Source organism: Meleagris gallopavo, chromosome 1 (assembly GCF_905368555.1).
Source record: "Meleagris gallopavo chromosome 1, MGAL_WU_HG_1.1, whole genome shotgun sequence".
NCBI lineage: Eukaryota > Metazoa > Chordata > Aves > Galliformes > Phasianidae > Meleagris > Meleagris gallopavo.
In genome coordinates this window covers 77,769,415-77,792,907 of record NC_139404.1, presented here as the reverse complement: position 1 = coordinate 77,792,907, position 23,493 = coordinate 77,769,415, and the positions used below count along the sequence as shown (strand labels likewise).

Sequence of the window (23,493 nt, the reverse complement as noted above, 5' to 3'; positions counted from 1 at the left end):
GCACGTGCGGCCATGGGGCTGACCAAGCAGTACCTGCGCTACGCGCCCGCCGCGCTCTTCGGGCTGGTGGGCAGCGCCAAGGGCAACGCCGCCTTCGTGACGCTGCGAGGCGAGCGGGGCCGCTACGTGGCCGTGCCGGCCTGCGAGCACGTCTTCGTGTGGGACGTGCGGAAAGGAGAGAAGGTGAGCGGATGCGGGGCGGCGGGCACGGCCTTGAGCTGCCAGCCTGCAAGGAGCGTTCGGACGCCGCTCTCAGACGTAGGATCTGAATTTTGGGTGGTGCTGCGTGAGGCCGGGAGCTGGACTTGGTGATCCTTACCGATACGGGATGTTCTGTCACTGCGTAATTCGGGGAAAACGCGAGGGAAGGACTGCAGGCTTCTGGTTTCTAGGTCTCACGCTGTACCGCTTTGCTGTTTGACGGAGAGAAATTACTGCTAACTGCTGTCTGCCTTGTAAAATGGGGCTCATTACACTGCATGCAGCACAGGAAGCTGAGGAACAAAGTTCTAAAGCATTGGAAGTGCTTGTTTGGGAGTTCAGTGCGAGAGCAGAATGTATTCCTTTGGTTTGTTTGTCCCATGGTGTGCTCAGCTCAGAGCAGAGGAGCTGAGGGGAGGCCTGATGGCGGCTGCAGCTCCTCACAGGGAGCGGAGGGGCAGCGCTGAGCTCTGCTCCGTGTGACAGCGACAGGGCCCGAGGGAACGGCATGGAGCTGTGTCAGGGGAGGGGCAGCTGGGGGTTAGGGACAGGGTCTGCACCACAGGGCGTTGGGCATGGAATAGGATGCCCAGTGGGCACAGCCCCAAGCTGACAGAGTTCAAGGAGTGTTTGGACATCGCTCTCAGACATAGGGTTTAAATTTTGGTTGGTACTCTGTGGAGCCAGGAGTTGAGCTCCCTTGTCAGACCGTTATCAGACCCTTCCAACTTGGGATATTCTGTTGTTGTGTTTTTTCTTTTGTGTATTTGGCTCTGATGTATCATTTACCAACATTTTTTTTTGTCTCCTAAAAATCACAGGTTCTTATCCTTAAGGGTTCCAAGTATGAGGTCAGTTTCCTCCGCCCCTCTCCTGATGGGTTGCACTTGGCTGTTGGCTATGAAGATGGCTCAATCCGTATCTTCAGCCTCCTGAGTGGGGAAGCAAGCGTTGCTTTCAACGGACACAAGGCTGCGGTCACAGCGCTACAGTATGACCAGCTGGGGGGCCGGCTGGTGTCCGGCTCAAAGGTGAGCTCTGCTCATCATGAGGACAAGCCCTCTCACAAAGGGCAAAAGAGGTGATCTGTAGGGAAAGTTGACCTGGGCTAAAATGTTTGGTATTTTAAGGAGGTGATGTGGCATCTGCCTGTAGCAGGGGATGGCCCCGGGCAACCTGATCTAGTACCAGATCTGGGGGTTGGTGGCTCTGCCTATGGAAGGGGAGGTTGGAACTTGATAATGGCTTCCAACCCAAGCCATTATATAATTCTATGATGCTGTGATGGCACTGAGAGGATTTGGAGCTGCAAGATGACAATAGTGTTAGGGAGTTTGAAGCTGGGAGAGTCTGGGGCTCAGAAGAAGGGTACTAGCAGAGCTACTGAAGTTGAAGAAGATTGTGAGGTCAGGAGTAGTAAAATGACCCAAGCCAGGACAGAGGTGCATTTATTGGTCTGAATGCTCATCAATAGAGGAGTTGTCATTTACATTCATCATCCTTAACATTCCAGTTCAGAGTGAGAAAGCTTGATTTTTAAGTAGTCTCTTCAGTCTCAGACGTCGGTCCCTTGGTGACACTTTATCTGTTTCAGGATACAGATGTCATTGTGTGGGATGTCATCAATGAGAGTGGTTTGTACCGGCTGAAGGGACACAAGGATGCTGTCACTCAAGTCCTTTTCTTGAAAGAGAAGAACCTGCTGGTCACCAGGTAAGCCAGGTTGAGTGTAGCAGTAAATTAGAAAAATAATCACTTTTACTTGCTATTCATATGTTCTAGGTGCTGTAGCCATTTGTATTTTTTTTCTAGAATCACAGCTTTTTCTGTGCTTTACCTGCTCAAAAAAGATGAGATTGTTTTGCATCATAGAATGGTTTGGGTTAGAAGGAACTTTAAAGACCACCAAGTTCAACCTCCTGCCATAGGCAGGAACACTTTGTACTAGACCAGGTTACTCAAAGCCGCACCCATATGTATGAGACCTGTATTATATTGTGATGAAGAAATGAATTCTCAAATCTTCCAGCATGTCCACACATTTTATGAATCTGATGCCTGAATTCCAGGTATGTTAAGCAGAAGACAAGTAGCTGATTCTGGAAAGTAACATTTGAAAAAGGTTTTAACGGTAGACTTAGCAGCTTAGAATTATTATAACAATGAATAGTAATAATGTGTTTATTTTGTATACCACTATTTTTTTTGCTAAATAAATAATTAAGTAGTCTTATCTTCTGTATGTGTAGCTTGTGCAGCAGTGTCACAGAAAAAATGGCTTCCTAATAGGTAATAATTAAATGGATTAATTAAAAGATGATCAGTGTTTTACTGAGTTGGTTTTTAGTTAAACATCAGCAAGATGATCATGTGCCTTCAATAATAATCAGTTGACAAAAGATATTCTTGCTTAAAGAAGGGTGAAGATAAGCAGTCTACATAAATGTTCAAATTACTTTTCTCTCGTGCACTTCTAGCATTACTTTAGCATGATATAGCCACAAGCGAGAGTTTTCAAGGTTGCTTAATCATACAGGAGCCTTGAGGAACTAAAAGAGCTTTAATTCTCCATTGGGAAGAGCAACTCAAAGTGAAGATGGCTGTTTTTGTTGTAGCCTGGTTAATGCACAGGTTGAGAATGAGGAGGAGGCAGCTTTAGACTTTGATCTGCACTAGAATTTGATTGTTTTTGCCCTTCAGGGCAAAGCTAGAAGCTAGAAAGGGGGCTTTGTGATGCTGGGATGTGCAGCTGAATCTGGAGAAGGGAGTGCTTTTTTTTTTTTGTTTTGTTTTGATACCTCTTTCACAGCGTCTTTGTATTGCTATAATTTTCTCCTTGCATAGGATTTGAAATTCAGTGTGTTCATAGTCTGAGCAGCTGGTCAGTGATACATTACAACATGTTTAAGGTTCTGTATTTCTTCAGCTTTTCTCAGCTTATGTAATACCATGTAGTCTGGCAATCTTTCTTCATTCTGAGGTTTTTGTTTTTGTTCCAGTGGCAAAGACACATTGGTGAAATGGTGGGACCTGGATACCCAGCATTGCTTCAAAACTCTAGCTGGACACCGTACTGAGGTAAAGAGGAAGTGCAGAGAGCCATAGGGATGGAGGGGTTTTGCATTGCAGGTCATGGCTCACCTTATGTGTTTTTTTCACTCTAAGGGATTGTGAACTGGAACTCTGGTATATTTTTGGTTGTTATTAAGCTTTAGGGAAAAGAAAATGAGAGACTTCCAAACTATCCAACCAAACTATGTTGGTATGTTACCAACATACGGGGGTGACAGTTCAAATACAGGTATCCCTACAGGAGATCCCAGTTAGATCCAGACTTCTCTAGGTTCCCATTTAAATAATTCAATTAAGGATGCTCTGGTATTGTTATGATAGCCAAAGAAGTCATAAACCAATTCTTCTCATTGTGCTTTTGAACAGGTTTGGGGGATGGCTTTGCTATCTGAAGAGAAACGTCTGATCACTGGGACTGCTGACAGTGAACTGAGAGTTTGGGATATCACTTACATCCAGGAGGTAAGGCATTCTCTCTGTAGCCCCTCACACTCTTGCTCAGCTGCTTATCTTTGGACTAAAATGGGTCTGAGACGTGTTAAATGTGGCCACCCTCAGCAAGTTTGCTGATGATACGAAGTTGGGAGGATTGGCTGACACGCCTGAAGGCTGTGCTGCCATTCAGCGAGACCTGGACAGGCTGGAGAGCTGGGCAGTAAGAAACCGGATGAGGTTCAACAAAAGCAAGTGTAGAGTCTTACACCTAGGGAGGAATAATTGCATGCAGCAATACAGGCTGGGGGATGAGCTGCTGGAGAGGAGCTCTGCAGAGAGGGACCTGGGCATCCTGGTGGACGACAGGTTGGCCATGAGCCAGCAGTGTGCCCTCGTGGCCAAAAAGGCCAATGGCATTCTGGGGTGCATTAAGAAGAGCGTGTCCAGCAGGTCGAGGGAGGTGATCCTCCCCTTCTACTCTGCCCTGGTAAGGCCTCATCTGGAGCATTGTGTCCAGTTCTGGGCTCCCCAGTACAAAAAAGACAGGGATCTCTTGAAAAGAGTCCAGCGGAGGGCCGCAAAGATGGTGAAGGGCCTGGAGCATCTCCCCTATGAAGAAAGGCTGAGTGAACTGGGTCTGTTTAGCCTTGAGAAAAGAAGACTGAGAGGGGACCTGATCCAGGTTTATAAATATCTGAGGTGTGGCGGCCATAGTGGTGAGGCCAGTCTCTTTTCAGTGGTACGTGGAGACAGGACGAGGGGAAATGGACATAAGCTGCAGCATAGGAAGTTTCGCACGAATGTGCGTAAGAACTTCTTCACGGTGAGGGTGACGGAGCACTGGAACAGGCTGCCCAGGGAGGTTGTGGAGTCTCCTTCTCTGGAGATATTCAAGTCTCGCCTGGACGCCTACCTGTGCGACCTGGTGTAGGGAACCTGCCTTGGCAGGGGGGTTGGTCTCGATGATCTCTAGAGGTCCCTTCCAGCCCCTACAATTCTGTGATTCTGTGATTCTAAATCTGGTTGCTGTTCTGGGAAACAGAACTGAATTGGTGTCTTTGTTGTCTCAGGGGTCCAGAAGCTGCTCTTGAGTTAGACTTTTGATGTCTTCTGTATTTTGAATTTGCATGTGATGCTGCAAGAACTTCCAGAACAAACTTTCTAAAGTGTGTTCTTCTGGCCATCTGGATTACAGCTGGAGAAGACCGTGTTGTGGGATGAGGAGGGCAGGACATAGAGCGTTGTGCTTACAGGCATACTGTAGGCCACGTGTTGCCATATATACTAACCTCTTGTTGCTCCAGGGAGATGAAGCATGAATAAATTCAGAGATGGGAACTGATACACCTTAGTTCTTGTGGTTTAAGTTATTTCTTATGGATTTTTGTCTGTGAACAGCTAGAAGACCCTGATGAGCCAGAATCCAAGAAAAGCAAAGGATCTTCACCAGGAGCAGGAAAAGACAGTGAAGAGGATGAGACACTAGAGCTGGATGAGAGTCCTGAGGAGGTAAGCTCATTTTTTCATGCTGTCTGGGATGGTGTATATAATGCTATTCACATGGTGCTGCTTGCAGCTTTGCAGCTTCCAACAGGAGTTTGAGAAGTGCTGATACGTTGGTTGTCTGTGTTGAGTTTATACACCAAGTGTCATATTTAGCCTGTTAGGGAAAATGTGTTAATTCTTGTATCACTTGGTAATTTCTTCAGCAGTAGTTGCTGCCCTCACCTACTTGCAGAACATGAGAAGTGTTTGTGTCAGAGCACATACCAATTTCTTTGCCCTCTATTTGGAGAAGGAGGGATTAGCAAGTGTTTGAAGGCTCAGTGCTAACAGAGCTCTTTCATTAAACAGCATAGGAATGAAATAGTAGCTACTTGGCAGCTGCTGAGCTTAGTGCTCTCACTCAGTTTTGCATGTCAGTAAGTGGAAGCATAGAAACATGGGGGTCAGAGTGGCACAATCACAACCTAGCATCGGATGGGATTGTTCAAAGCCATTCCCACTTGTGCTGCTGGTGGAGACTTTATTGAGTCTCTTTCTGGAGAAAGTTTGTGGAATTTTTCTCTGACTTCAGACTGCATGTGGTTGCAGTAGATAGTGGGCCTTGTTAAAGACTTTTACCTCCTCTCAAAAGACTTCTTTTAAACACCAATTTTAGAGTCCTTTGCCTTTGCCTGTCCTTTGTCTTTTTTGCATCTTCTGGCAGAGAAGCTATGCTCTGCTCCCTTTGCAGCATGGAAATTCAGCTTAATTTCTTAAATGACTCTGGTTTGCAAGTGAAATCAAATTATTCTTCTGTTGAGGTTGTCAGTGTTTCTTGCATTTTACTTGAAAAATAAAGAAGATAATCTGCAGCTCACACAGACGTGTTTTGTCTGTTGCTATCTACCAGGACCTTGTAGGTTTGTTCCCCTGTCTTTTCCCTCCTGACCTCCCTTCGAAGCAGGTTTCTCAGTGTGCCTGGGAAGATCACTTGGCCTTCCAGACCAAGGTTCTTTTTCTTTTCCTGTAGCGTCTCCTAAAGTGCAGTAAAGCTGGATCCATCATGCGGGAAGGGAGAGATCGAGTAGTTACTCTTGCCATGGACCGAATGGGCAAGATTTTGGCCTGCCATGTAAGTAATGGGGAAGCTCTGCTACTCAGTTACAAGGTCCAAGGGCTGCAAGAGCCTCCTCTGTAAGTGCCAGCTAAGGCTTTGCATGTATTGACTGTTTGCTCTATCTCTAGGGGACTGATGCTGTTCTAGAAATATTCTCTGTGCTTTCTGAAGAGGAAATAAAGAAAAAATTGGAAAAGAAAATGAAGAAAGCAAAGAAAAAAGCCAAGTAAGCAATCTTCCAGGTGTATGAGGGTACTGTCTATGTCCAGAAAACTGTTATACCTCAAGCAGCATGACAAAATGGTTGAACTCCAAACTACTGGTCATTCTGTCTGTGCCAGCTATTGTATTTTAGGGGCACTGTTCTTGTGAATCCTTGGCACTTGTCTAAACAACATTTATTTACTACCAGAGACTTTCCTTCTGAGTATTTCCCCTCCAAAAAAAGGTAGTGTGTGGAAGGAAATGGGCAGAAAATATTCTTTTCTCACTTCCACCTGACTTTCATGTTTGCACTGCTTAGTGTGTCAAATAAAATCTCTGTTAGGATATACTGGAATGAGAGTTTCATTTGAGAAGTCAGAGTGACCCTGATACCTCATCTCCTGTTGTACAGCAGGCAGAGATACAGATCAGAACTTTATGAAAGGCTACTTTGTGTTAAATGTCTCTCTGAGTATCTTGGTGCTTTATGACTGCTTCACAGTAGCCATTGAGGGAGCTCTGGCTCCACTATAGAAGCTAAAGCACAGAGCAGATAGATACATTTGAAGTCACTTTTTGGCGATGAAGGTGGACTTTTGGGAATGGTATGAAATGAGCAGAAACTGATCTCAGTCGAACACAGCTTGCTGTTGTCTCTTTTGTATCCATCTTTGTAATGTGCCTTGCTGAGTGCTTTGACTGTATCCCAGAGGACGCTGCCTTTTTTTGGAACTGTTTGACTCCTTAGCATGCCTAACAGCCTGAACTTAGCTGTCTCGCTCTGTTCTTAAAAAAAACAATTAATGCTGCTGGATAACAGGCAGTTGTTTTCAGGGAGCTTAGTGGTCCCTTTGTCTTAGTTTGGCTTGTCTGTGCTGAGTTACCTGACTCGCCCTCCATTACTTGATGTTTCTAGGCAGAAGTCTGAAGAAGATGAGCATAAAGGAAATGTGGAGCTGAGCCTGCAGGAGGAGATCCAGCGGGTCACTAACATCAGAGCTTCTGCTAAAATCAAGTAAGTTGAAATCCTGCTGACAAGGCTGTGCTGTGGTTGTAAAGCTGCTTGGGAAGAGCTTTGTACAGCTCATTATGGAGGAGATGGAAGAAGCTTCCCCTCAATATCTGTTCAACTTGGAGCTGAGTGGAGGGCAACTGTGGTCTGCCAGTCCATTTGCACTGACCCAAATGGTGACCTCCTTGCAGTCTTCTGTTGCTTAGCTTGCACTTATTCATAGCACCCACTCTGTCCATATTCTTCTTTCTCAGTTGTTCTTGATACTTGTTTCCTCCTACATGTTGTCTTATGGCCCCTGTGTACATCTCTGTGTACATCTAATTTGTCTTATCAAACAGGTCATTTGACATGATTCTCTCTCCAAAAGAAGAGTTGAAGATTGTGTTGCTGCTCCAGAACAACATCATTGAGTTACACAGCCTGAACCTGTCAGCACAGGTCCCGCAGGCTGTCCGTGCATCCAGGATAACCATTGGAGGCCACCGCAGCGATGTCAGGACATTAGCTTTTAGCTCTGATAACATTGCTGTTCTTTCAGGAGCTGCAGAGTCTGTAAAGATTTGGAACAGGTATGCTGTGCAATCATGTCAGTCCCCTCTACCCTGTGCATGTTAGTCTCGTGGAACTTATGGATGCTGTGTTTGGAGATCCAGCGATAAGGAAGAGGGAATGATGGAGAAATATAAAATAGAGTATTGATTCCTTTCTTAAGTAAAAGAAGTAAACAGAATAGCATGGTGATACAGTATCTTCTGGCCCCAGCCAAAAAGAAAGGTGTTGGGGGATGCAGCTCTGGAGCATGTCTCACTCAGCAGACCAGATTTTGTGTGAAAAGAGCTTTTGAACTCTTTGTCCACAGATCAACTTTGCAGTGTATCCGAACGATGGACTGTGAGTACGCGCTATGCTCGCTCTTTGTCCCGGGAGATCGGCAGGTCATCGTTGGCACCAAGGTAAATAGTGTCCCCTCTGCACTCCTGATTCAGCCCAAGTCTGAGAGTATGTTCTGAAAATGTCATTAAGGCAGCCTTTATGAAAATATATTACATTTTCTGGAGTATTCTGTTTTAGATGTAAAAACCCTTGTTGCATTTGTTCTGTTCCCTGAGTCTTTATGTAGCTCCTATGGCTTGAGGTGGGCAGCTGAAGAGAGTTTTGGGAAGTCCCTGATCTCCATCAGGAGTTTGGCTCTCTGTGTGTAACAGTGATGTAATGAAGTTCAAGAGATGGGCAGCAGATGTGTTAGGAGCTGTCGTAGCCTGTTCAGAAGTGACTGCCTAGCTCAGAGAGCTCAAATGGAGCAAGAACTCTGCTGCCAGTAAGGTGCTACTGTGACTCCTCTTGTGTGTTGTGCAGCCAGGGAATATTTGCTCTGAGCTCTCCTCTACCTTTGGAGCCTTGTTTTTCCATTAATACATGACTATTTTGTCACTGCTGGAGTCTCACCGCTGGTAGCTCAGATCTTTTGTCTCTGAGCCCTGCTTTGGGCAGTTTTAATCTTTGCCATTTCTGGAGACCTCTCTAAGAGGTCAGGCTCAGGTCTGTTTGCAGATCTGATTAATGCTCCGTAAGTTGTTCCTCAGGTATATCATGAAGTTGGAGGGTCTGATTTGTCCTCTGTGGTGTGTCTTTCTCCCCAGACAGGGAAGCTGCAGCTGTATGACCTGGCTTCTGGGAGTCTGATGGAGACACTTAATGCCCATGATGGGGCTGTGTGGTCCATTGCTCTTTCGCCAGACCAGGTAACTCAGCCAGATTTGTAAGCATCATCTGTTCCATGCCTTTTTGTGTAGCTCCTTCCTGTAGTGCTATATTTGTGCTACTGGTGTGAGCGTGGGAATGTCATGGGAGGTGAAGGATGCAGCTGGTACCGTCTAAGAACTTCAACTGCAGATATGAAGTCTGAAATATCTCTCTGGTCTTGGATGGCACATCACAGTGAGTCTTCATGTTGAAGTGGGCCATCCTCTTTGCTTCACCTGGTTTCTGTATGGTCGAGAACTTCGACTTCCCCAGCAAGGTCTGTGTGTGCAGCAGGGCATGTGTTATTGATGTGTTCCAGCTGTGGAGAACTTCAACCCTTTGTAGTCTGCTGCGGGGGGCTGTAAGAAAGAAGGGGACAGACTCTTCACTAGGGTCTGTTGTCATAGACCAAGGGGAAATGGTTTCAAACTAAAGGTGGAGAGATTTAGGCTGGATATAAAGAAAAGCTGTTTTTCACTATTAAAATCTGTGTTAAACTTTCTGCTTCTTTGTAGTTTCTGCTTGCTGAGCTTTAACTCCCAGCTGTTGGACTTGCTACCATGTTCATTTGCTGTTTAAAAAATCCTGTTAACACAGTGCTATCTTTTTCCTTTGTGTTGCACTCTTGCAAGTGACCATATTACCCATTTATCTGATGATTCTTAGGCTAGACTTTTCCTGTCTGTTCCTGCAGGATGTGCTTTCCAGGCTCTTAATCATTCTTGTGGTACTTTTTATGCTACTGCAATCTTTTCTGTGCTGGTGGCCCTGAATCTGAATGCATGGTGTGGTAGAAAGTTATACCAGTGCCAAATGCATGTGTTAGCTCCTTTTGAAGGACTTACTTAGCTCTTTTGACAACCTCTCAGCAGTGAGAATGTGTTGTTAGGTAATAATCCACCATGTTCCTTAAAGCCAATTTGGGGCACTGCATTGCAGTAGATGTATATGTTGAGCTTAGATCCTTGCTTCCCTACATATATATCAGTGTCTGAAGGAAGGGTGCACAGAAGACAGAGGCAGGCTGTTGTAAGAGGCATTGAGTACAAACTGCAACACAGAAGGTTCTTTCTAAACATCTGGAAGCACTTCTTCATTATTTTGGTGCCAAAGCTCTAGAATAGGTTGCCCAGAGGGGTGTGGAGTCTCCTTGCTGGAGGTCTTCAAAAGCTGACTGACTGTTAGTGGTTAGGGCAAGTTAGTGGTCTTGGGCACCCTGCTCTGGCTGTTCCTGCTTGAGCACAGGGGTGGAGCAGGTGGACCCAGAGGACCCTGCCAACTCAACCATACTGTGATTATATGAACTACAGCATTACTCCTAAGGAAAAGGGTAATTTCCATCATATTATTTTTCCCTAAGCTTGTTTCAATTGAATTTGTTTTAATTTTAAAATTTAATTTTACTTCCTTTGTTTGATGAAATTGCAAGTGCCTGTTATTCTGTTGAGTATGCTCACAATTATCAGGCCTGCCTGCTTACTCTGTCTGAATTCTGATGTTTTATTGGTTTCTTCCTGAATCTTTCCTCATATTTCCAAACTTACTGAGCATGAGTATTGATGATTTAAAGAGTACCCAGTTCTGCTCCATAAAAATTTTAGATTTGGTGAATGTGAAACCATTGATTTATAAATATCTGACACGAGTAGCTGCTTTTTACAGTCTTGTGAGTTTTTGGAGTCTTGTACTATGATTATGATGCATGACTTTTCCATGAGCACAACAGATGAGAAATGTTTACTGAATCCACACACTTTTTGAGCTTTGCTGCTTAACAGCTCTTACAGCCATCTCTAGAAAGGGTCTGTGTGGTTTTGTTTTTTCAAGTATTTTTCTCTATTGCCAGAATTCAGGTTCATGTTGGTTTGTACCAACTTTCTCTTTTCTTCTCTTTGTTTATTATGCTTTTCTTCATTTTCTTAAGCTAGAAGCTGCAATGTTGCTTTTAGTGGAATCAAAGCCATAGCAAATAATAACCTGCCTGTGATTCATTTACTCAGCAGATTAAAACATGTGGGACAGTTTTTACCCTTGTTTTTAATGTAAAAGTAATGTTTTCTTCTTCCTTTGGAAGGCTGTGCTTGTGATGATGATGAGGTGTTTGTGACTGGATAACAGTGAGTGTCAGCTCATTCCCATAATGCACTTCATTACCTACAGCTGAGATGACTTTCAGTTCCGAAGTTTTAGTCCATGTCTTGTTTTACATTTGCAGTTGTTGCCTCAGACCTGCCTGCCAGAGTTCCTGAAATTGTTTTTGCTCAGCCAGTTGGTAATGAGTGTTCCAACCAGAGCAAGTGCTCCTGGTTGTGTCCTTTAATCATAAAAGCTATGGGAATGTGAAGCCTTTTTCAAAAACCTGGTGTGTTGGCAGGTCATGTCTGTAGCATTTCTGTGTTACAGTGGAACTGATTTCATAATAACTTTGTTTTTCCCCTGCAGCGTGGTTTTGTGACAGGAGGTGCTGATAAATGTGTCAAATTCTGGGATTTTGAGCTTGTGAAGGATGAGAGCAGCATTCAGAAAAGGTGAGAAAATAAACCATTGACTGAGTTAAACTGCAGTATTTATTCTCTTTGATGGATGGTTTGGCTTTTGCTGTGCACCACAAGAAGGGCCAATGACATGTGCATGGAACGTGGTGAAGTGTCAGTGCAGACTTCTGTGGAGGTCTGAGTTTATGTGAGGTCCCCTTACATTGTGGTCCCCTGCTTGCATACAGTGTAGCCTCTAATCACAAGCTGTACATCTAACAGTGAACTCTGTCAGCCTGCAATGTTGTGCTCGTTTCCAATCCTCTCTTGTTCAAGTCCTAATGAGGAACAAGATGCTTCATGTTAGGATTAGCCTGCTTTCCCAGGGTGCAGTGTGGGGATTGTATTCATGCCTTTTCTCAACTTGTTCCTTCGGGGTAAGAGTTTGTTTTTTTAATCTCTTGTTGCCAGGCTGTCCATGAAACAAGTGCGCATCTTGCAGCTGGATGAAGATGTTCTGTGTGTGCGGTACAGCCCCAACCAGAAACTGTTAGCTGTCTCTTTACTGGATTGCACTGTGAAAGTTTTCTACGCTGACACGCTCAAGGTACATGACTGTATGGGCTGTGAGACACTGATAACTATAGCTTGGAAGATGAGGAGTATGTTGGAAAAGTGCCCATTTATTGTAGGATCCCAACAATAATCAAAGAGAGACTTTGCATCCCACTTCCTGTGCTTGCTTGCCAACAATACTGACAGAATCGTGGCTTGCTCATGCTGGGGAGAAAATACGTTTTATCTGGAAAGGATTGTGATCCTGCATATGGCAAGGTCGCTCAAACTCTGCAGGCAGGATGGTATGCCAGAGCCATGTAGAATTGTAAGGATAAGGTGAATTGGTGTTGCATGTGGCTCTTAAGTTGAGCATAGCACAGGCAAAACCTGGGGAAGGAAAATCTTTCTTGTACAGTTTGAGGCAGTGTGGTGGCTTTGTGATTTGTGTATTAGCGCATGAGCATGAGGGAAATGACAAAAGGCAGACCAGCAGTGATAGATATGCAAAGAGAAACAGGTAAACACCATAGATGGTGTTGGCCAGAACTAGCTAGCTCAGCTTGCTTGGGTTCTTTTATCTTCACCATCACAGTTCTGCCAGCGTGGCCTTGCTGCTACCTGTATTCAGGGCAAGAGTGGTGCTGGAAGGATAGCCCTCCTGAGGAAGAGCAGAGCTAGCCTGGAGCCTGGCATTTTCACATGCGTGCACCCAGCATGTCTAACTGAGACATCCTTTTTTTGCTTCAGTTTTTCCTGTCTCTGTATGGACACAAGCTGCCAGTACTGTGCATGGACATCTCCTATGTAAGTATCATTACAGTTGTGCATCTGCTGCAGGTGGGGCTGTGGTGATGACTGTGTGAGCCTCTGCTGGCAGCAGTGCCTCTAGGGCAATGCTCTTCTGATGCCTCTCTGCTCCTGACATAGTCAGCAGTTTCTTGATATGACACAGCAAGCCCCTCCTGATCATACAGTCCTCAGTCCTGTACGCACTGAGAAAGGTCGTGGAGCAGCGGTTATTACAGAACTCAACAGGGCATTATGTAAGGAGTAGAAACTAAAGTGCTGCTGTGATTCCCAGGGCTCATCTTAAGAGGTACAACACACTCTGCTGAAGTTACTAGCTGCCTTTGTGGGGTCTGAGCTCTTTGATAGCGAGAGCAGTGAGCAGCGCTGAGATGGAGCAACTTCATGTCTGTTCATTCTTGGACAATGGTAGCCTTGCAGTGAAGCTCTTTGGATTGCAAACATGCTAAGCTTTAGCTAAGATCTTAAGTGTTTGTAAAGATTCAGAAAAGAGTCAGGGTGCTTTCCGGGGTCTCTACTACAGGGATGCACCTTGCTAAGGAGAGAAGAAGTGGAGGGATCAGAATCACAGAATTGCAGAATGGCCAGTGTTGGAAGGGACCTCAAGGATCATGAATCTCCAACCCCCCTATCACAAGCAGGGCCACCAACTCCCCCATTTAATACTAGACCAGGCTGCCCAGGGCCCCATCCAACCTGGCCTTGAACACCTCTAGGGATGGGGCATCCACAATCTCTCTGGACAGCCTGTTCCAGCACCTCACCACTCTCATAGTAAAGATCTTGATCAAGAGGGCATATTTCAGGAGCCAGTGCCTTGCCACTGCTTAGTCCATTGATGATTCCTGATAGGGCTGCCAGCCAGCTGCTCACACCATTCTCTGCATTTCTCTTCAGGATGGGACTCTGATTGCAACTGGGTCTGCCGACAGGAATGTGAAGATTTGGGGCATGGATTTTGGGGACTGTCACCGCTCTCTCTTTGCCCATGATGACAGGTTGGTCAAATCCCACAGCATCTTTGGGCTGTGGGCTACTTTGTTGTTTGAGGGGCTGTGATCCAGCAGTGAGCTTTTTGTCCTGCGTAGTGGGGAGAGGCCAACAGAAGTATCCCCCAGGTGGGTGAATTTGAGCCTTTACTACCTTTGCTGCAAGGTCCCTTTTATTAGCACCAAATCTGTGAGCTTAGCTTTCCACGGAGAGTCCAAGGCAGCAGGACACAAGCACAAAGGTAGTTAGGGATGTCTGGTAGCTGCTGAGATCACAGGGTTCTTGTGCCACACCTCACTGGCTGCATTGGATGCTCTGCCCTCTGGCAGCAGATGGCGCTGTTTGTCCCAGCCCCAAATTTGTGTGGGCTGGTGTTAGAAAGCATTTCCCAGAAGTAAGTAGTGATGAGGGCTACAGGGTTTTAGAATACACTGCTGTCTCCTATACATGTGTTCTGAGGTTCCTTTCTTTCCTGCTTTTTTATCTTACCAGTGTGATGTATCTCCAGTTTGTGGCCAAATCCCATCTTTTCTTCACTGCTGGGAAGGATAACAAGATTAAGCAGTGGGATGCGGATAAATTTGAGCACATCCAGACACTGGAGGTAGGAAGTTTTGGAGGCTCTTGATATGAAGCATTATCTCTGTGTGGGCAGCACTTTCCTCAGAAGCTGGGAGATGTGTTGTTCATGTCTTACCTTTTTTCTCTACTTGCAGGGGCATCACCAGGAGGTGTGGTGCTTGGCACTCAGTCCCAATGGAGACTATGTAGTGTCAGCATCCCACGACAAGTCTCTGCGCCTCTGGGAGAGGACAAGGGAGCCACTTATCTTGGAAGAGGAGAGGGAGATGGTGAGTTGTGTTCTTCCTCCCAAAGACAGCTTCCAGATTTCTTTTTGGCCCATTAGACATAATTCCTCGTTTTTCACTGTGGGAGAGTCTGGCTCCACGCTTGGCAGGCTTCCTTATCACTAACCACAGCCTGGTGCTGAGATGCCTGGGTTGACTGCCATCTTCTGCATGATTACATTGTTGCCTTAAGCTGTCTGGAGACAGCACCACAGGTACTGCTGGTGCTCTTCTACCTATACCACATTGCAGATGCCTGGCTAATTTGCTCTCTATTCTGCTGTGCTTCTGTCCCACTTCTCAGACTTTCTTCTATGGCTGTGGTTTTCTACAGTTTTGTTGGCTATAGTCAACAAGCTTCTCTTACTCTCTTGTGCTCACTTCTACTGAAGTGTTTTGGACTCAGTTCAGCAAGTGGCTGTTGTGGGGTGATGGAGAGCACCATTCTTGCTGAATGCAGTTTGTTTTCTTTTCCCCCTTTCCAAGCATGAGTAGTCCATTCTGTTTCACTAGCAGGCCCTGGAGCTCAGGGATGCTGCAGGAAGCCATTTCCATTCCTTTTGAACCTGTGTGAGGAGTCATGTTCACAGAAGGACTCTAGTGGGAGGGAAACTCTGGGGTCTGTAGTCTAACCCCCTGTTTACAGTACGCAAATCCTAAAACTCTGTCATATTGCCCTGACACTTGCTTGGGTGACTCAAGAACATCTCCAAGGAAGGAAGTTTTCCAGACTGAGTGCTTGTTCCAGTGCTGGATCACCTTGGGGCAGAGGAAACATTTTTACACATCTCTAGTGGGAAATTAGCCTGGCACAGTTTGTAACTCTTATTTTTACTGTATCCCACAGAGGAGTCTGGCTCTGTATCCCACTCTTACGGAAGTTCTCAAGCCTCAGTGAGGGAAGGATGCAGATACAGAAGCAGGAATGTTTAAGAAATGTGCAATAAACTGTTCTTCTCCTGGCCTGTTTGCAAGGAGACTCATAGGCAACATCTTGATGCAGTGACTGGCATGCTGTGAATGATGGTACTAACAGGAAAGACAGAGTGCCTTTTCTAGATAAGACAAGCATATTCTGGGTCAAGTTTGAATAACAAAATGGGCAGGAATATACCAGTAGTGAATTACATACTGATGGAGCCCTATGAACATGAGAGATGGTGGGCAGGAGGCTCTTTCCTCCTGCAGGCTAGGACAGCTCTGGAAATTTCCTGAGCTTGTTTCTTTTGTGCTTCACGCCAAGTGGAAAGTCTGGTATTGAATTGCTGGTGTCTTGGTCCCAGCCTGATGGGCTATCTGCAGGCTGTTCCTGCATCTAATTTGGAGACCTTGATTTCTTTCAGTCTTTTCAGCCCAAGTTCTCTGTCGGGTGGGAACGGGGGATAAGCAGATTTTGCACTGACATTGTTGATCTCTGTGCTGTGTTGATCTCTCCTGCTTTTTGCACAAGGCTGCAAGAAGCTGCAGGCTCTGTTGCACTACTCTGTTGCAGTCTGGATGAAACTTGTACACTTGCTAGCTGCCTGCTCACCAGTTTTAATACATTGTGTTCTCTTCACTGTAGCAACGAGAAGCTGAATATGAAGAAAGTGTGGCAAAGGAAGAGCAACCTGTGGTGAGTTGTGCCATCTGAGTGTGTCAGTCTGACTGTACAGAGCTCCTTCCTAAGTCTAGAATTTCTCTAAGAGACACAGAAGAAATGTCTAGAGGACTGGTGATTCTGTTGCATTGAGAATTTGCATGCAGGAAAATTCCCCAGGACTCTGATACTGGCTCAGACAATTTCGGGAGTGTGTGGAGCTGGTGGCCAAACTGCCATACAGGGGTGTGGATACTGAATATCTCCCTTGCTCTCATCCACACAAGCCCCAGAGCAAGATTGGGCTGCTTTCTGACAGCTACTTTCAGGTCTGTGTGGTGCAGGGTGGGTGGGAAAGCCTGATTCCCTTCTGCACAGACACTGGGGTTGTGTTGTTGACAGTTCTGACTCTGAGCAGATCACTCAACCTCTGTTGGTCAAATGAGAACTGTGCTTATTTGCCTCCCAATGTTCTGAGATAGCACAGTGCATTTGGTCCTGAGCAAAAGCTATGCAGTTGAAGACCTGTATTTCTTCAGAGAAATGGCAAGCTTAGGGAATGGGGCTGATGTTTTGTGATAAGATGCTGGGGATGCCTCTATGTGTTGTATCTGCTGCTCAGGAGAGAACTGCAAACTGTGTTTTGTAGGTGGCTGGAGAGACACAAGAAGAGACGGGACTGGCAGGGAAGAAGACTATTGAAACCATCAAAGCGGTAAGACTGCATGGGTCACCCAGCATTGCTTAGTGCCTTATCGATTTCTTAGAGTGGGGGTGTCACAAGGTCAGAGTATCTGTCTGAAGGGGAGTAATCTATGCTGTTCCATAAGTGCAGCAGCTCTGAGGAGTTGCTCTGTGAGATATAAAGGTGCAGAGTCATCTCTGCCTCTAAGACCAGTCTGTCCTCGGGAGAGCTGAAGCTGCAGCAGAGTGCACCCTGGGCAGCTGGGGAATGTGGATGGTGCTTAACTCCTTCGGGGCATGACTGATGTGATCAGAGTAGTAGCGTGGTCTGGAATAGAAGTTACTTTCTGAGAAGGATGTCCTGGGATGCTTCAAGTCAGCCCCTTTGCTTCTCCCTGCCTTTGTCCAGTTGGACATGAACTGTGCTTTGTGACTGATGGTTCTGTTTCTGTGCTGCACAGGCTGAGCGGATCATGGAAGCTATTGAGTTGTATAGAGAAGAGATGGCAAAACTGAAGGAGCACAAGGCCATATGTAAAGCTGCTGGAAAAGAGGTAAATGACTAAGAAAAGTACCATTCCTGAGGTGTGTGGGTGTATCTTTCCAACTTTAGCATCTTGGTTGAAAGGCTCAGCATGCAGATAAAAGCAGGACAGCTGGAAGGAGCAGAGATTTGCTGAAATCTTACAGAGTACAGATGGCACTGTACCCTGAGGCATAGTTAGTGGTATGTTCTTTCTGAGGATTTTTATGTTGAAAGTCCCAGTAGAATGTAAGTAAGATCTGTGCTGCTGACCATGCTCCCATTACACTGCCTATTCTTTGCCTTCATCTTAACACTTCATGCTAAACAAAGGTCTGTTATGTATGTGACAATAAGAAGTGGAAGAAAATTTGTACATATTTTGAGTTATTCATACATATCTGAGAACTAGCCTGTCCTGCAGTTGCAAGTGAGGCCTTCAGTGAGGTTCTGAAGAGGGAAGACACTGGATAAAAACTGTCTTCTACTGTGGGTTGTTTTTCACTGTGAATATGTTTTTCACTCTGAATAACCTGCCTCATCCTAACCCATTCTGTGTCTCCAGGTTCCCTTTCCTGCCAATCCCATTCTCCGTGCCTATGGAAATATTACAGTAAGTGGAAAGCTCAGGCCTTGGGTCATGTGCTATCATCAACTGGAATGAGGCTGTTTGATTTGCTGGCTGAGCCAGAACACTGGATTGCTATGGGAAGACAGGATTTATGCAAAGTGAACATAATATATATATATTTTTACTTTCTTTTGAATGAGCGTAATAAAAGTAAAGCAGCCAAACATAACCCTGATAGTAGTCTTGACCTTATCATGTAGAGTTAGAGCCAGTTGTTGTGGCTCCTCTAAGCTACAGGAAGCTAGTTAAAATCTTCCTATGCATGCTTCTGGCAAGCATAGTGGTTGCCATGCTATAGAATATTCAGGGGAGCTGTGCCATCAGATACAAAATATCTGAGCCCCCAGTGGAATGGGTAATTGAGAACCAATGTCATTGTGCACCCCTGGCCACTTGACATCTGTAAGCACTTAGCCAGAACCATTCTCCCCCTTCCTCTGTAAATACAGGCATATTTAACTGCAAAGTAAATAGATTTAACAGGGGTGAGTGAAATTCTGTGGCTTAGCAGTAGCAACTCTTTTGCTTTGTACAGAGAAGGTTCTTGAGGAACACCCAGGTGCCAGTGCTGGGTAAAAACACTGACAAGTTAAGATACATTCTGTTATGTGATGAGCTGACCACGGTGAGCATTTACAATGTCAAATCATGAACAAAAGTACTTCATGCCATGACAGTCTATCATCATCTTTTTGGGACAGACTTTACGTGTCGAACACTTGACCCAGTGTATCAACCGTATTGCTGTGACTCAATGAGCAGGAGGTGCAGGCAACTTGAAGGCTTTCTGACCTGAAATCAATTGGGCAGGGCAATGCTGTGCAAGGCAGGGTTGTGTTGTAATTGACCAGGTTTATTTTTAGGGAACTGGTACAGCTTTTACTGAGCCTCTTTCTTTCCATATAGAATTTACATTCTTTTACATCCTGTCCCTTTCTTTCTGACTATAGTTGTAGTTAATTATATGTTGCATGCGCTGAACAGAAGTGAATGAAATACTATGATGTAGTATTGAGACACTTCTCTTTGGCACTTGGCAGCTCTGCATTAACTGAATAAGCAGATAAACAGGAGTGGGGAGGAATTATTAAACCTTTGGAGATGAGTTTGTGTAAAATTTTGTATATATTGTCTGTTTTTATATAATTTTTTTTCCCAATACATCTTTGCCATTTTGGTGTATTTTGAGAAGGTTGAGTTTCTGTTTTATGGAGGGAGAACTTCCAAGACTGGTAGTTGGTTGGAACTGATGGGGTTTCTTTTATGTTTGTTACATTCAGATGGATCTATCCATCTCACAAGATGTGATTGCATGTTTTTAACTGGGCAAAATGAGCCTCAAAGGCACGTTTGTCTTGGAATGTTTCTTGGTATGCAGAGCTGTTGTCTTTTCTCTGCTACAGCCTTCTGAGTACGTGCTAGAAGTTTTCAAGAAGGTCAAGTCAAGGTGAGTCCCAAGAGTCTTGTTGCTGAACAGGCCTGTGCTAAAGAATTGGATTTCTGAGTCCAGGGTTGGTTGGGGTCCCGTGTTGAACTCCTGTGCTGAGTGGGTGGTGTTGAAGAGTGGAGGTTACTCTCTGGCGGCCTTTTTTTGGAACTGGGGAGTGGGAATTTGTCCATGAGGAGTATTCAACGAAGCTTGTGTATATGGGTGTTGGCTGCCTGGAGATGTATGTGTATGTGAAGAGGAAATTGGGGATGCAGAGGATGGAATGCTGTGCCTCCTCTTTGTGTCAGAAGATGCTTGCTGCCAAGGCCCTGGGCTGTGCAGATGCACTGTGCTTTGTGGGCAGGCACAGACAAGCAATGGGGAGCGTTCAGCACAGCTTTTGTGTCAGAACCTCCCCACATGGAAACATTTCTTGCTCATCTATATAGCTCTGCAGTAGCTGAGACTATTGTTACCATCCCTTTGCTTCTCCTTAGTGAGCTGGAAGAGTCTCTCCTGGTGCTGCCCTTCTCCTATGTCCCTGACCTCCTCAGACTCTTCAATGAACATATTCACTTGGGTGCAGAAGTCGAACTCCTGTGCCGTGCTCTCCTCTTCTTGCTCAAGTGAGTCTTCCATCTGCCCAGACAGGTCTGCTGGTCTAAGTTCAGCTTTCATTACTGTCCAGATCCTGAATGCAAGGAAGGCTCTGGTCAGTAGTGGGTCTGCCTGTTCCTCATGGCCCCTCTATAGTGTGTTGTCATGAACTCACTTTGTGCCACTTACATGAAAAGAAAGGTGCTCATTTCTCTTGTGAGGCAGTGCCTTGGGACAGCACAAGAGCTGGGGAATATACTCTTTCTCTTGAAGCTGTAAAGACTGTGTGATGTGCAGCTTAAGATTTAGACTTTTAAAGTTTCTGGCTCTGAAGCTCCTGGAAAGCCACCTTGGGAATAAAGGTGTGGTCTCTTGGGAATTAAGATGTGGGAAATGAGGAATTGCTGCATCCCTCAGCGGCAGCTGATCATCTGGGAGTGGGCTGAACAGGATGCAGGGTGCTGACATGCCTCTGATGTCAATTGCTGGTCCTGTGTTTGTTCCCAGGATACATTTTGGGCAGATAACAAGCAACCAGATGCTGGTGACAGTGATAGAAAATTTGAAGAAAACCACCATCTCCAGAGTCAGTGAGGCCCGGGTGAGTATTGCTACCTCTCCTTCTCCAGAGTCTGGAATAGCACTATTGGCCAATGTCTGGAAGCATTTGCAGTCAAGTAGGAAAGCTGCTTGGGGGTCTAGAGCCCATTTTCACCTTCTTCTTGTGAAAACAGGCTACACTTTCCTATTTTCCTGATGTGACACTATGCGGTGATGATCCTGTGTGCGCTCTTCCTCCCTCTCCCTTCTTACTTTTTATTGCTTTTATATGGCTTTTTATTGATGCATGTAATTGTGCTTTGGGTCTCTAGTATACGTGGGAAGTAAATTAACTCTATTCTTATTTGTGGGCTACAAATCTGTTAAATGCCTTTCCCAGGAACGTCTTCAGATGGTTGTCAACAACTTGCTTTTTAGGAAATAGTAGATTATAGCTATTTTTAATGTGGGGAACAGAGTGCAGGTTGTTCACCTGTTCAGATGAGATTTACATTTAAGTACTGTTGCCTTAATTAGCTGTGGGGGATTGTCTTGCTTTCATCATCTCTCAGTAGAGAGAGGCCAGAGTATCATCAGTTCCAGGCAGCTTGTACCTCCTAGCGAGCTGGAGATGTGCCCAACAGCATGGTGCTTGTCTGTCTCAACAGGACGTGCTGGGATTCAACATGGCAGGGCTCCAGTACCTCAAGAGAGAGATTGAGGCCAAGGATGAGGTCATGTTTTTTGCTGATGCTACAGACCGTTTTGAGGAGAAGAAGAGGAAGAGGAAGAAGAAAGAGAAAATGATTCTTGCAGTGGTTTAGCATTTGCTGCCCGGAACAACTGGATGGCATCAAGTAACCTCAGTGCTGGCCATGGACCTATTATTGTGGCTGAACATCTCTGTGATATTTGGTGACTGAAACAAAGCCTGTCCCTTCTCCTTGTGGGATAGCCAGCCTTGCCTGGCTGGAGACATTTCCAGCACAGGTTGATCATCTCTGCCTAGTGAGATGAGCTGTCTGTGCTCTGCTCTGTATGTATGCATTGCACCTGTTTCTGAAGTGGCTGTCAAAGGTCAATGCCTTTCCTCTACCAAAATGCCTGACAGAACTGGAGTTGGTTTCTTCTCCAGAAGAGATCAGCCTGCTGGCAGCGTGCTAACTGAATGGAGTGAATCAGCACATGGGCTGCTGGTCAGACTTTGCCCTGTCCATAGGAGGCAGCTGGCAACATTCTGTGCTGCTTTGACACCTGCTGATGGTTTGTGGAAGTGCTTAGAGGATTTGGGCAAGGCTTTGAGACTTCAGAAGTCATCTCCAACCACTAACTTTTCAGTGGAATGGAGGAAACACTGTGCTCTATTAAATAATGTTTATATATGCTTTATCAAACAACTTTGTCCATGGAATTTTGTCCTGATATTTTTCTAGTAAATCTTTGATTGTCTCATTCTGTTTTATTGGTTCTTAAAGAATTGTTTTTTTTTCCAGAAAGTAAAATCTGTGGGAAAAAAATGAAAGGGCTGCAGTGAAGGATTGTGCTCTTCTGAACAACTGGCAGATGAAGCATGGAAATTGTGGGCTTATTTGTATTGTATCTGCTCCCATATATTGGAAATTGCACAGAATTGTTGCAGGACAAGTTGCACTTGTCCTGTATCAGATAAAAGTGATTTAAGTGGGCAGGCCTCTACTCCTGTTGGTCAGTTATCAGTTTTTTGTGTATGCTGCCCTTTTATCCCAGTGATCAGGTTTGGTAAATGTGGGGACTGCTTCTGAGGCACTTTGTTCTAAAAAATATTATTACTTTTAGACTGACAGGTCTGATTCAGATTCTCAAAAGTGATCTTCTTTCTAACAAGAACTTTGTCTGAATTTTTAATTGCATCCAAGTTGTTATTGACTGTCCAGTATAAAGATGGACAGTCAATAACAACTTGGATGCAATTAAACTTATGTTCTCTATAGTAGTGAAAGCTGTTGTTTAATCCCCAGTCATAATCTTCTCAGTCACTGTAAAGTGTTCAAAGTCATCTGCATGTACTGGAGAAAACTCCCTATTTCTTAGGATGTTAGGTACTGGAAAAAGGATGAAGCACAGGAAAGCAAGCCACTGGAAATAAATACATTAAAAAAAAAAAAGCAGAACTGCACTTAACAATAAGAATAAGGTATCTCCTAAAGAAGTTCTTTATTTTAGTGACTGCTGCATGAGTAGGAGCAAAAAGGGGAAAAGAAAATAGCACCTCTAAGTGGTTCAGTCTACCACTATGATAAAATGAACCTTTGAAGATAAGTGGATATAAACAGAATTCCTTTCAAGTATAACTTTGTGTGCTCAGCCCCCATCTGCTGTCTGAAAATAATTAAAAGTAGGTGAGCAGTCTGTGTGCAGAAAGTTGAGCCTCAGACTGAAAGCAAGCAGAAAGGTAGGAATTAGAAGGCCAGAGCAGATCAGCAGCACTTGCTACAGTTACTTGCTCAAAGAGTCACACTTCAGTGAAACTTGCTGCATGCCTGGTATTCGTGGGGGGTTTCAGGTGCTTCAGGGTGGCTACA

At 45.1% G+C, this 23,493-nt stretch overlaps 1 protein-coding gene across 1 annotated transcript; it reads left to right on the top strand.

Moving 5' to 3' along the window:
• Nucleotides 1-12: 12 nt before the first annotated feature.
• Nucleotides 13-22,384, top strand: WDR3 (WD repeat domain 3). The gene is made up of 26 exons (XM_010718710.4): nucleotides 13-183; nucleotides 1,023-1,232; nucleotides 1,796-1,914; nucleotides 3,201-3,279; nucleotides 3,640-3,735; nucleotides 5,107-5,217; nucleotides 6,224-6,325; nucleotides 6,439-6,536; nucleotides 7,431-7,529; nucleotides 7,868-8,098; nucleotides 8,389-8,482; nucleotides 9,170-9,271; nucleotides 11,715-11,800; nucleotides 12,218-12,353; nucleotides 13,052-13,108; nucleotides 14,009-14,109; nucleotides 14,594-14,705; nucleotides 14,818-14,952; nucleotides 16,514-16,564; nucleotides 17,178-17,243; nucleotides 17,674-17,766; nucleotides 18,301-18,348; nucleotides 19,770-19,813; nucleotides 20,293-20,421; nucleotides 20,900-20,993; nucleotides 21,601-22,384. The coding sequence occupies exons 1-26, from the start codon at nucleotides 13-15 to the stop codon at nucleotides 21,754-21,756; spliced, it is 2,820 nt and encodes a 939-aa protein (XP_010717012.2). The 3' UTR covers nucleotides 21,757-22,384.
• The last annotated feature ends 1,109 nt before the right edge of the window (nucleotides 22,385-23,493 follow it).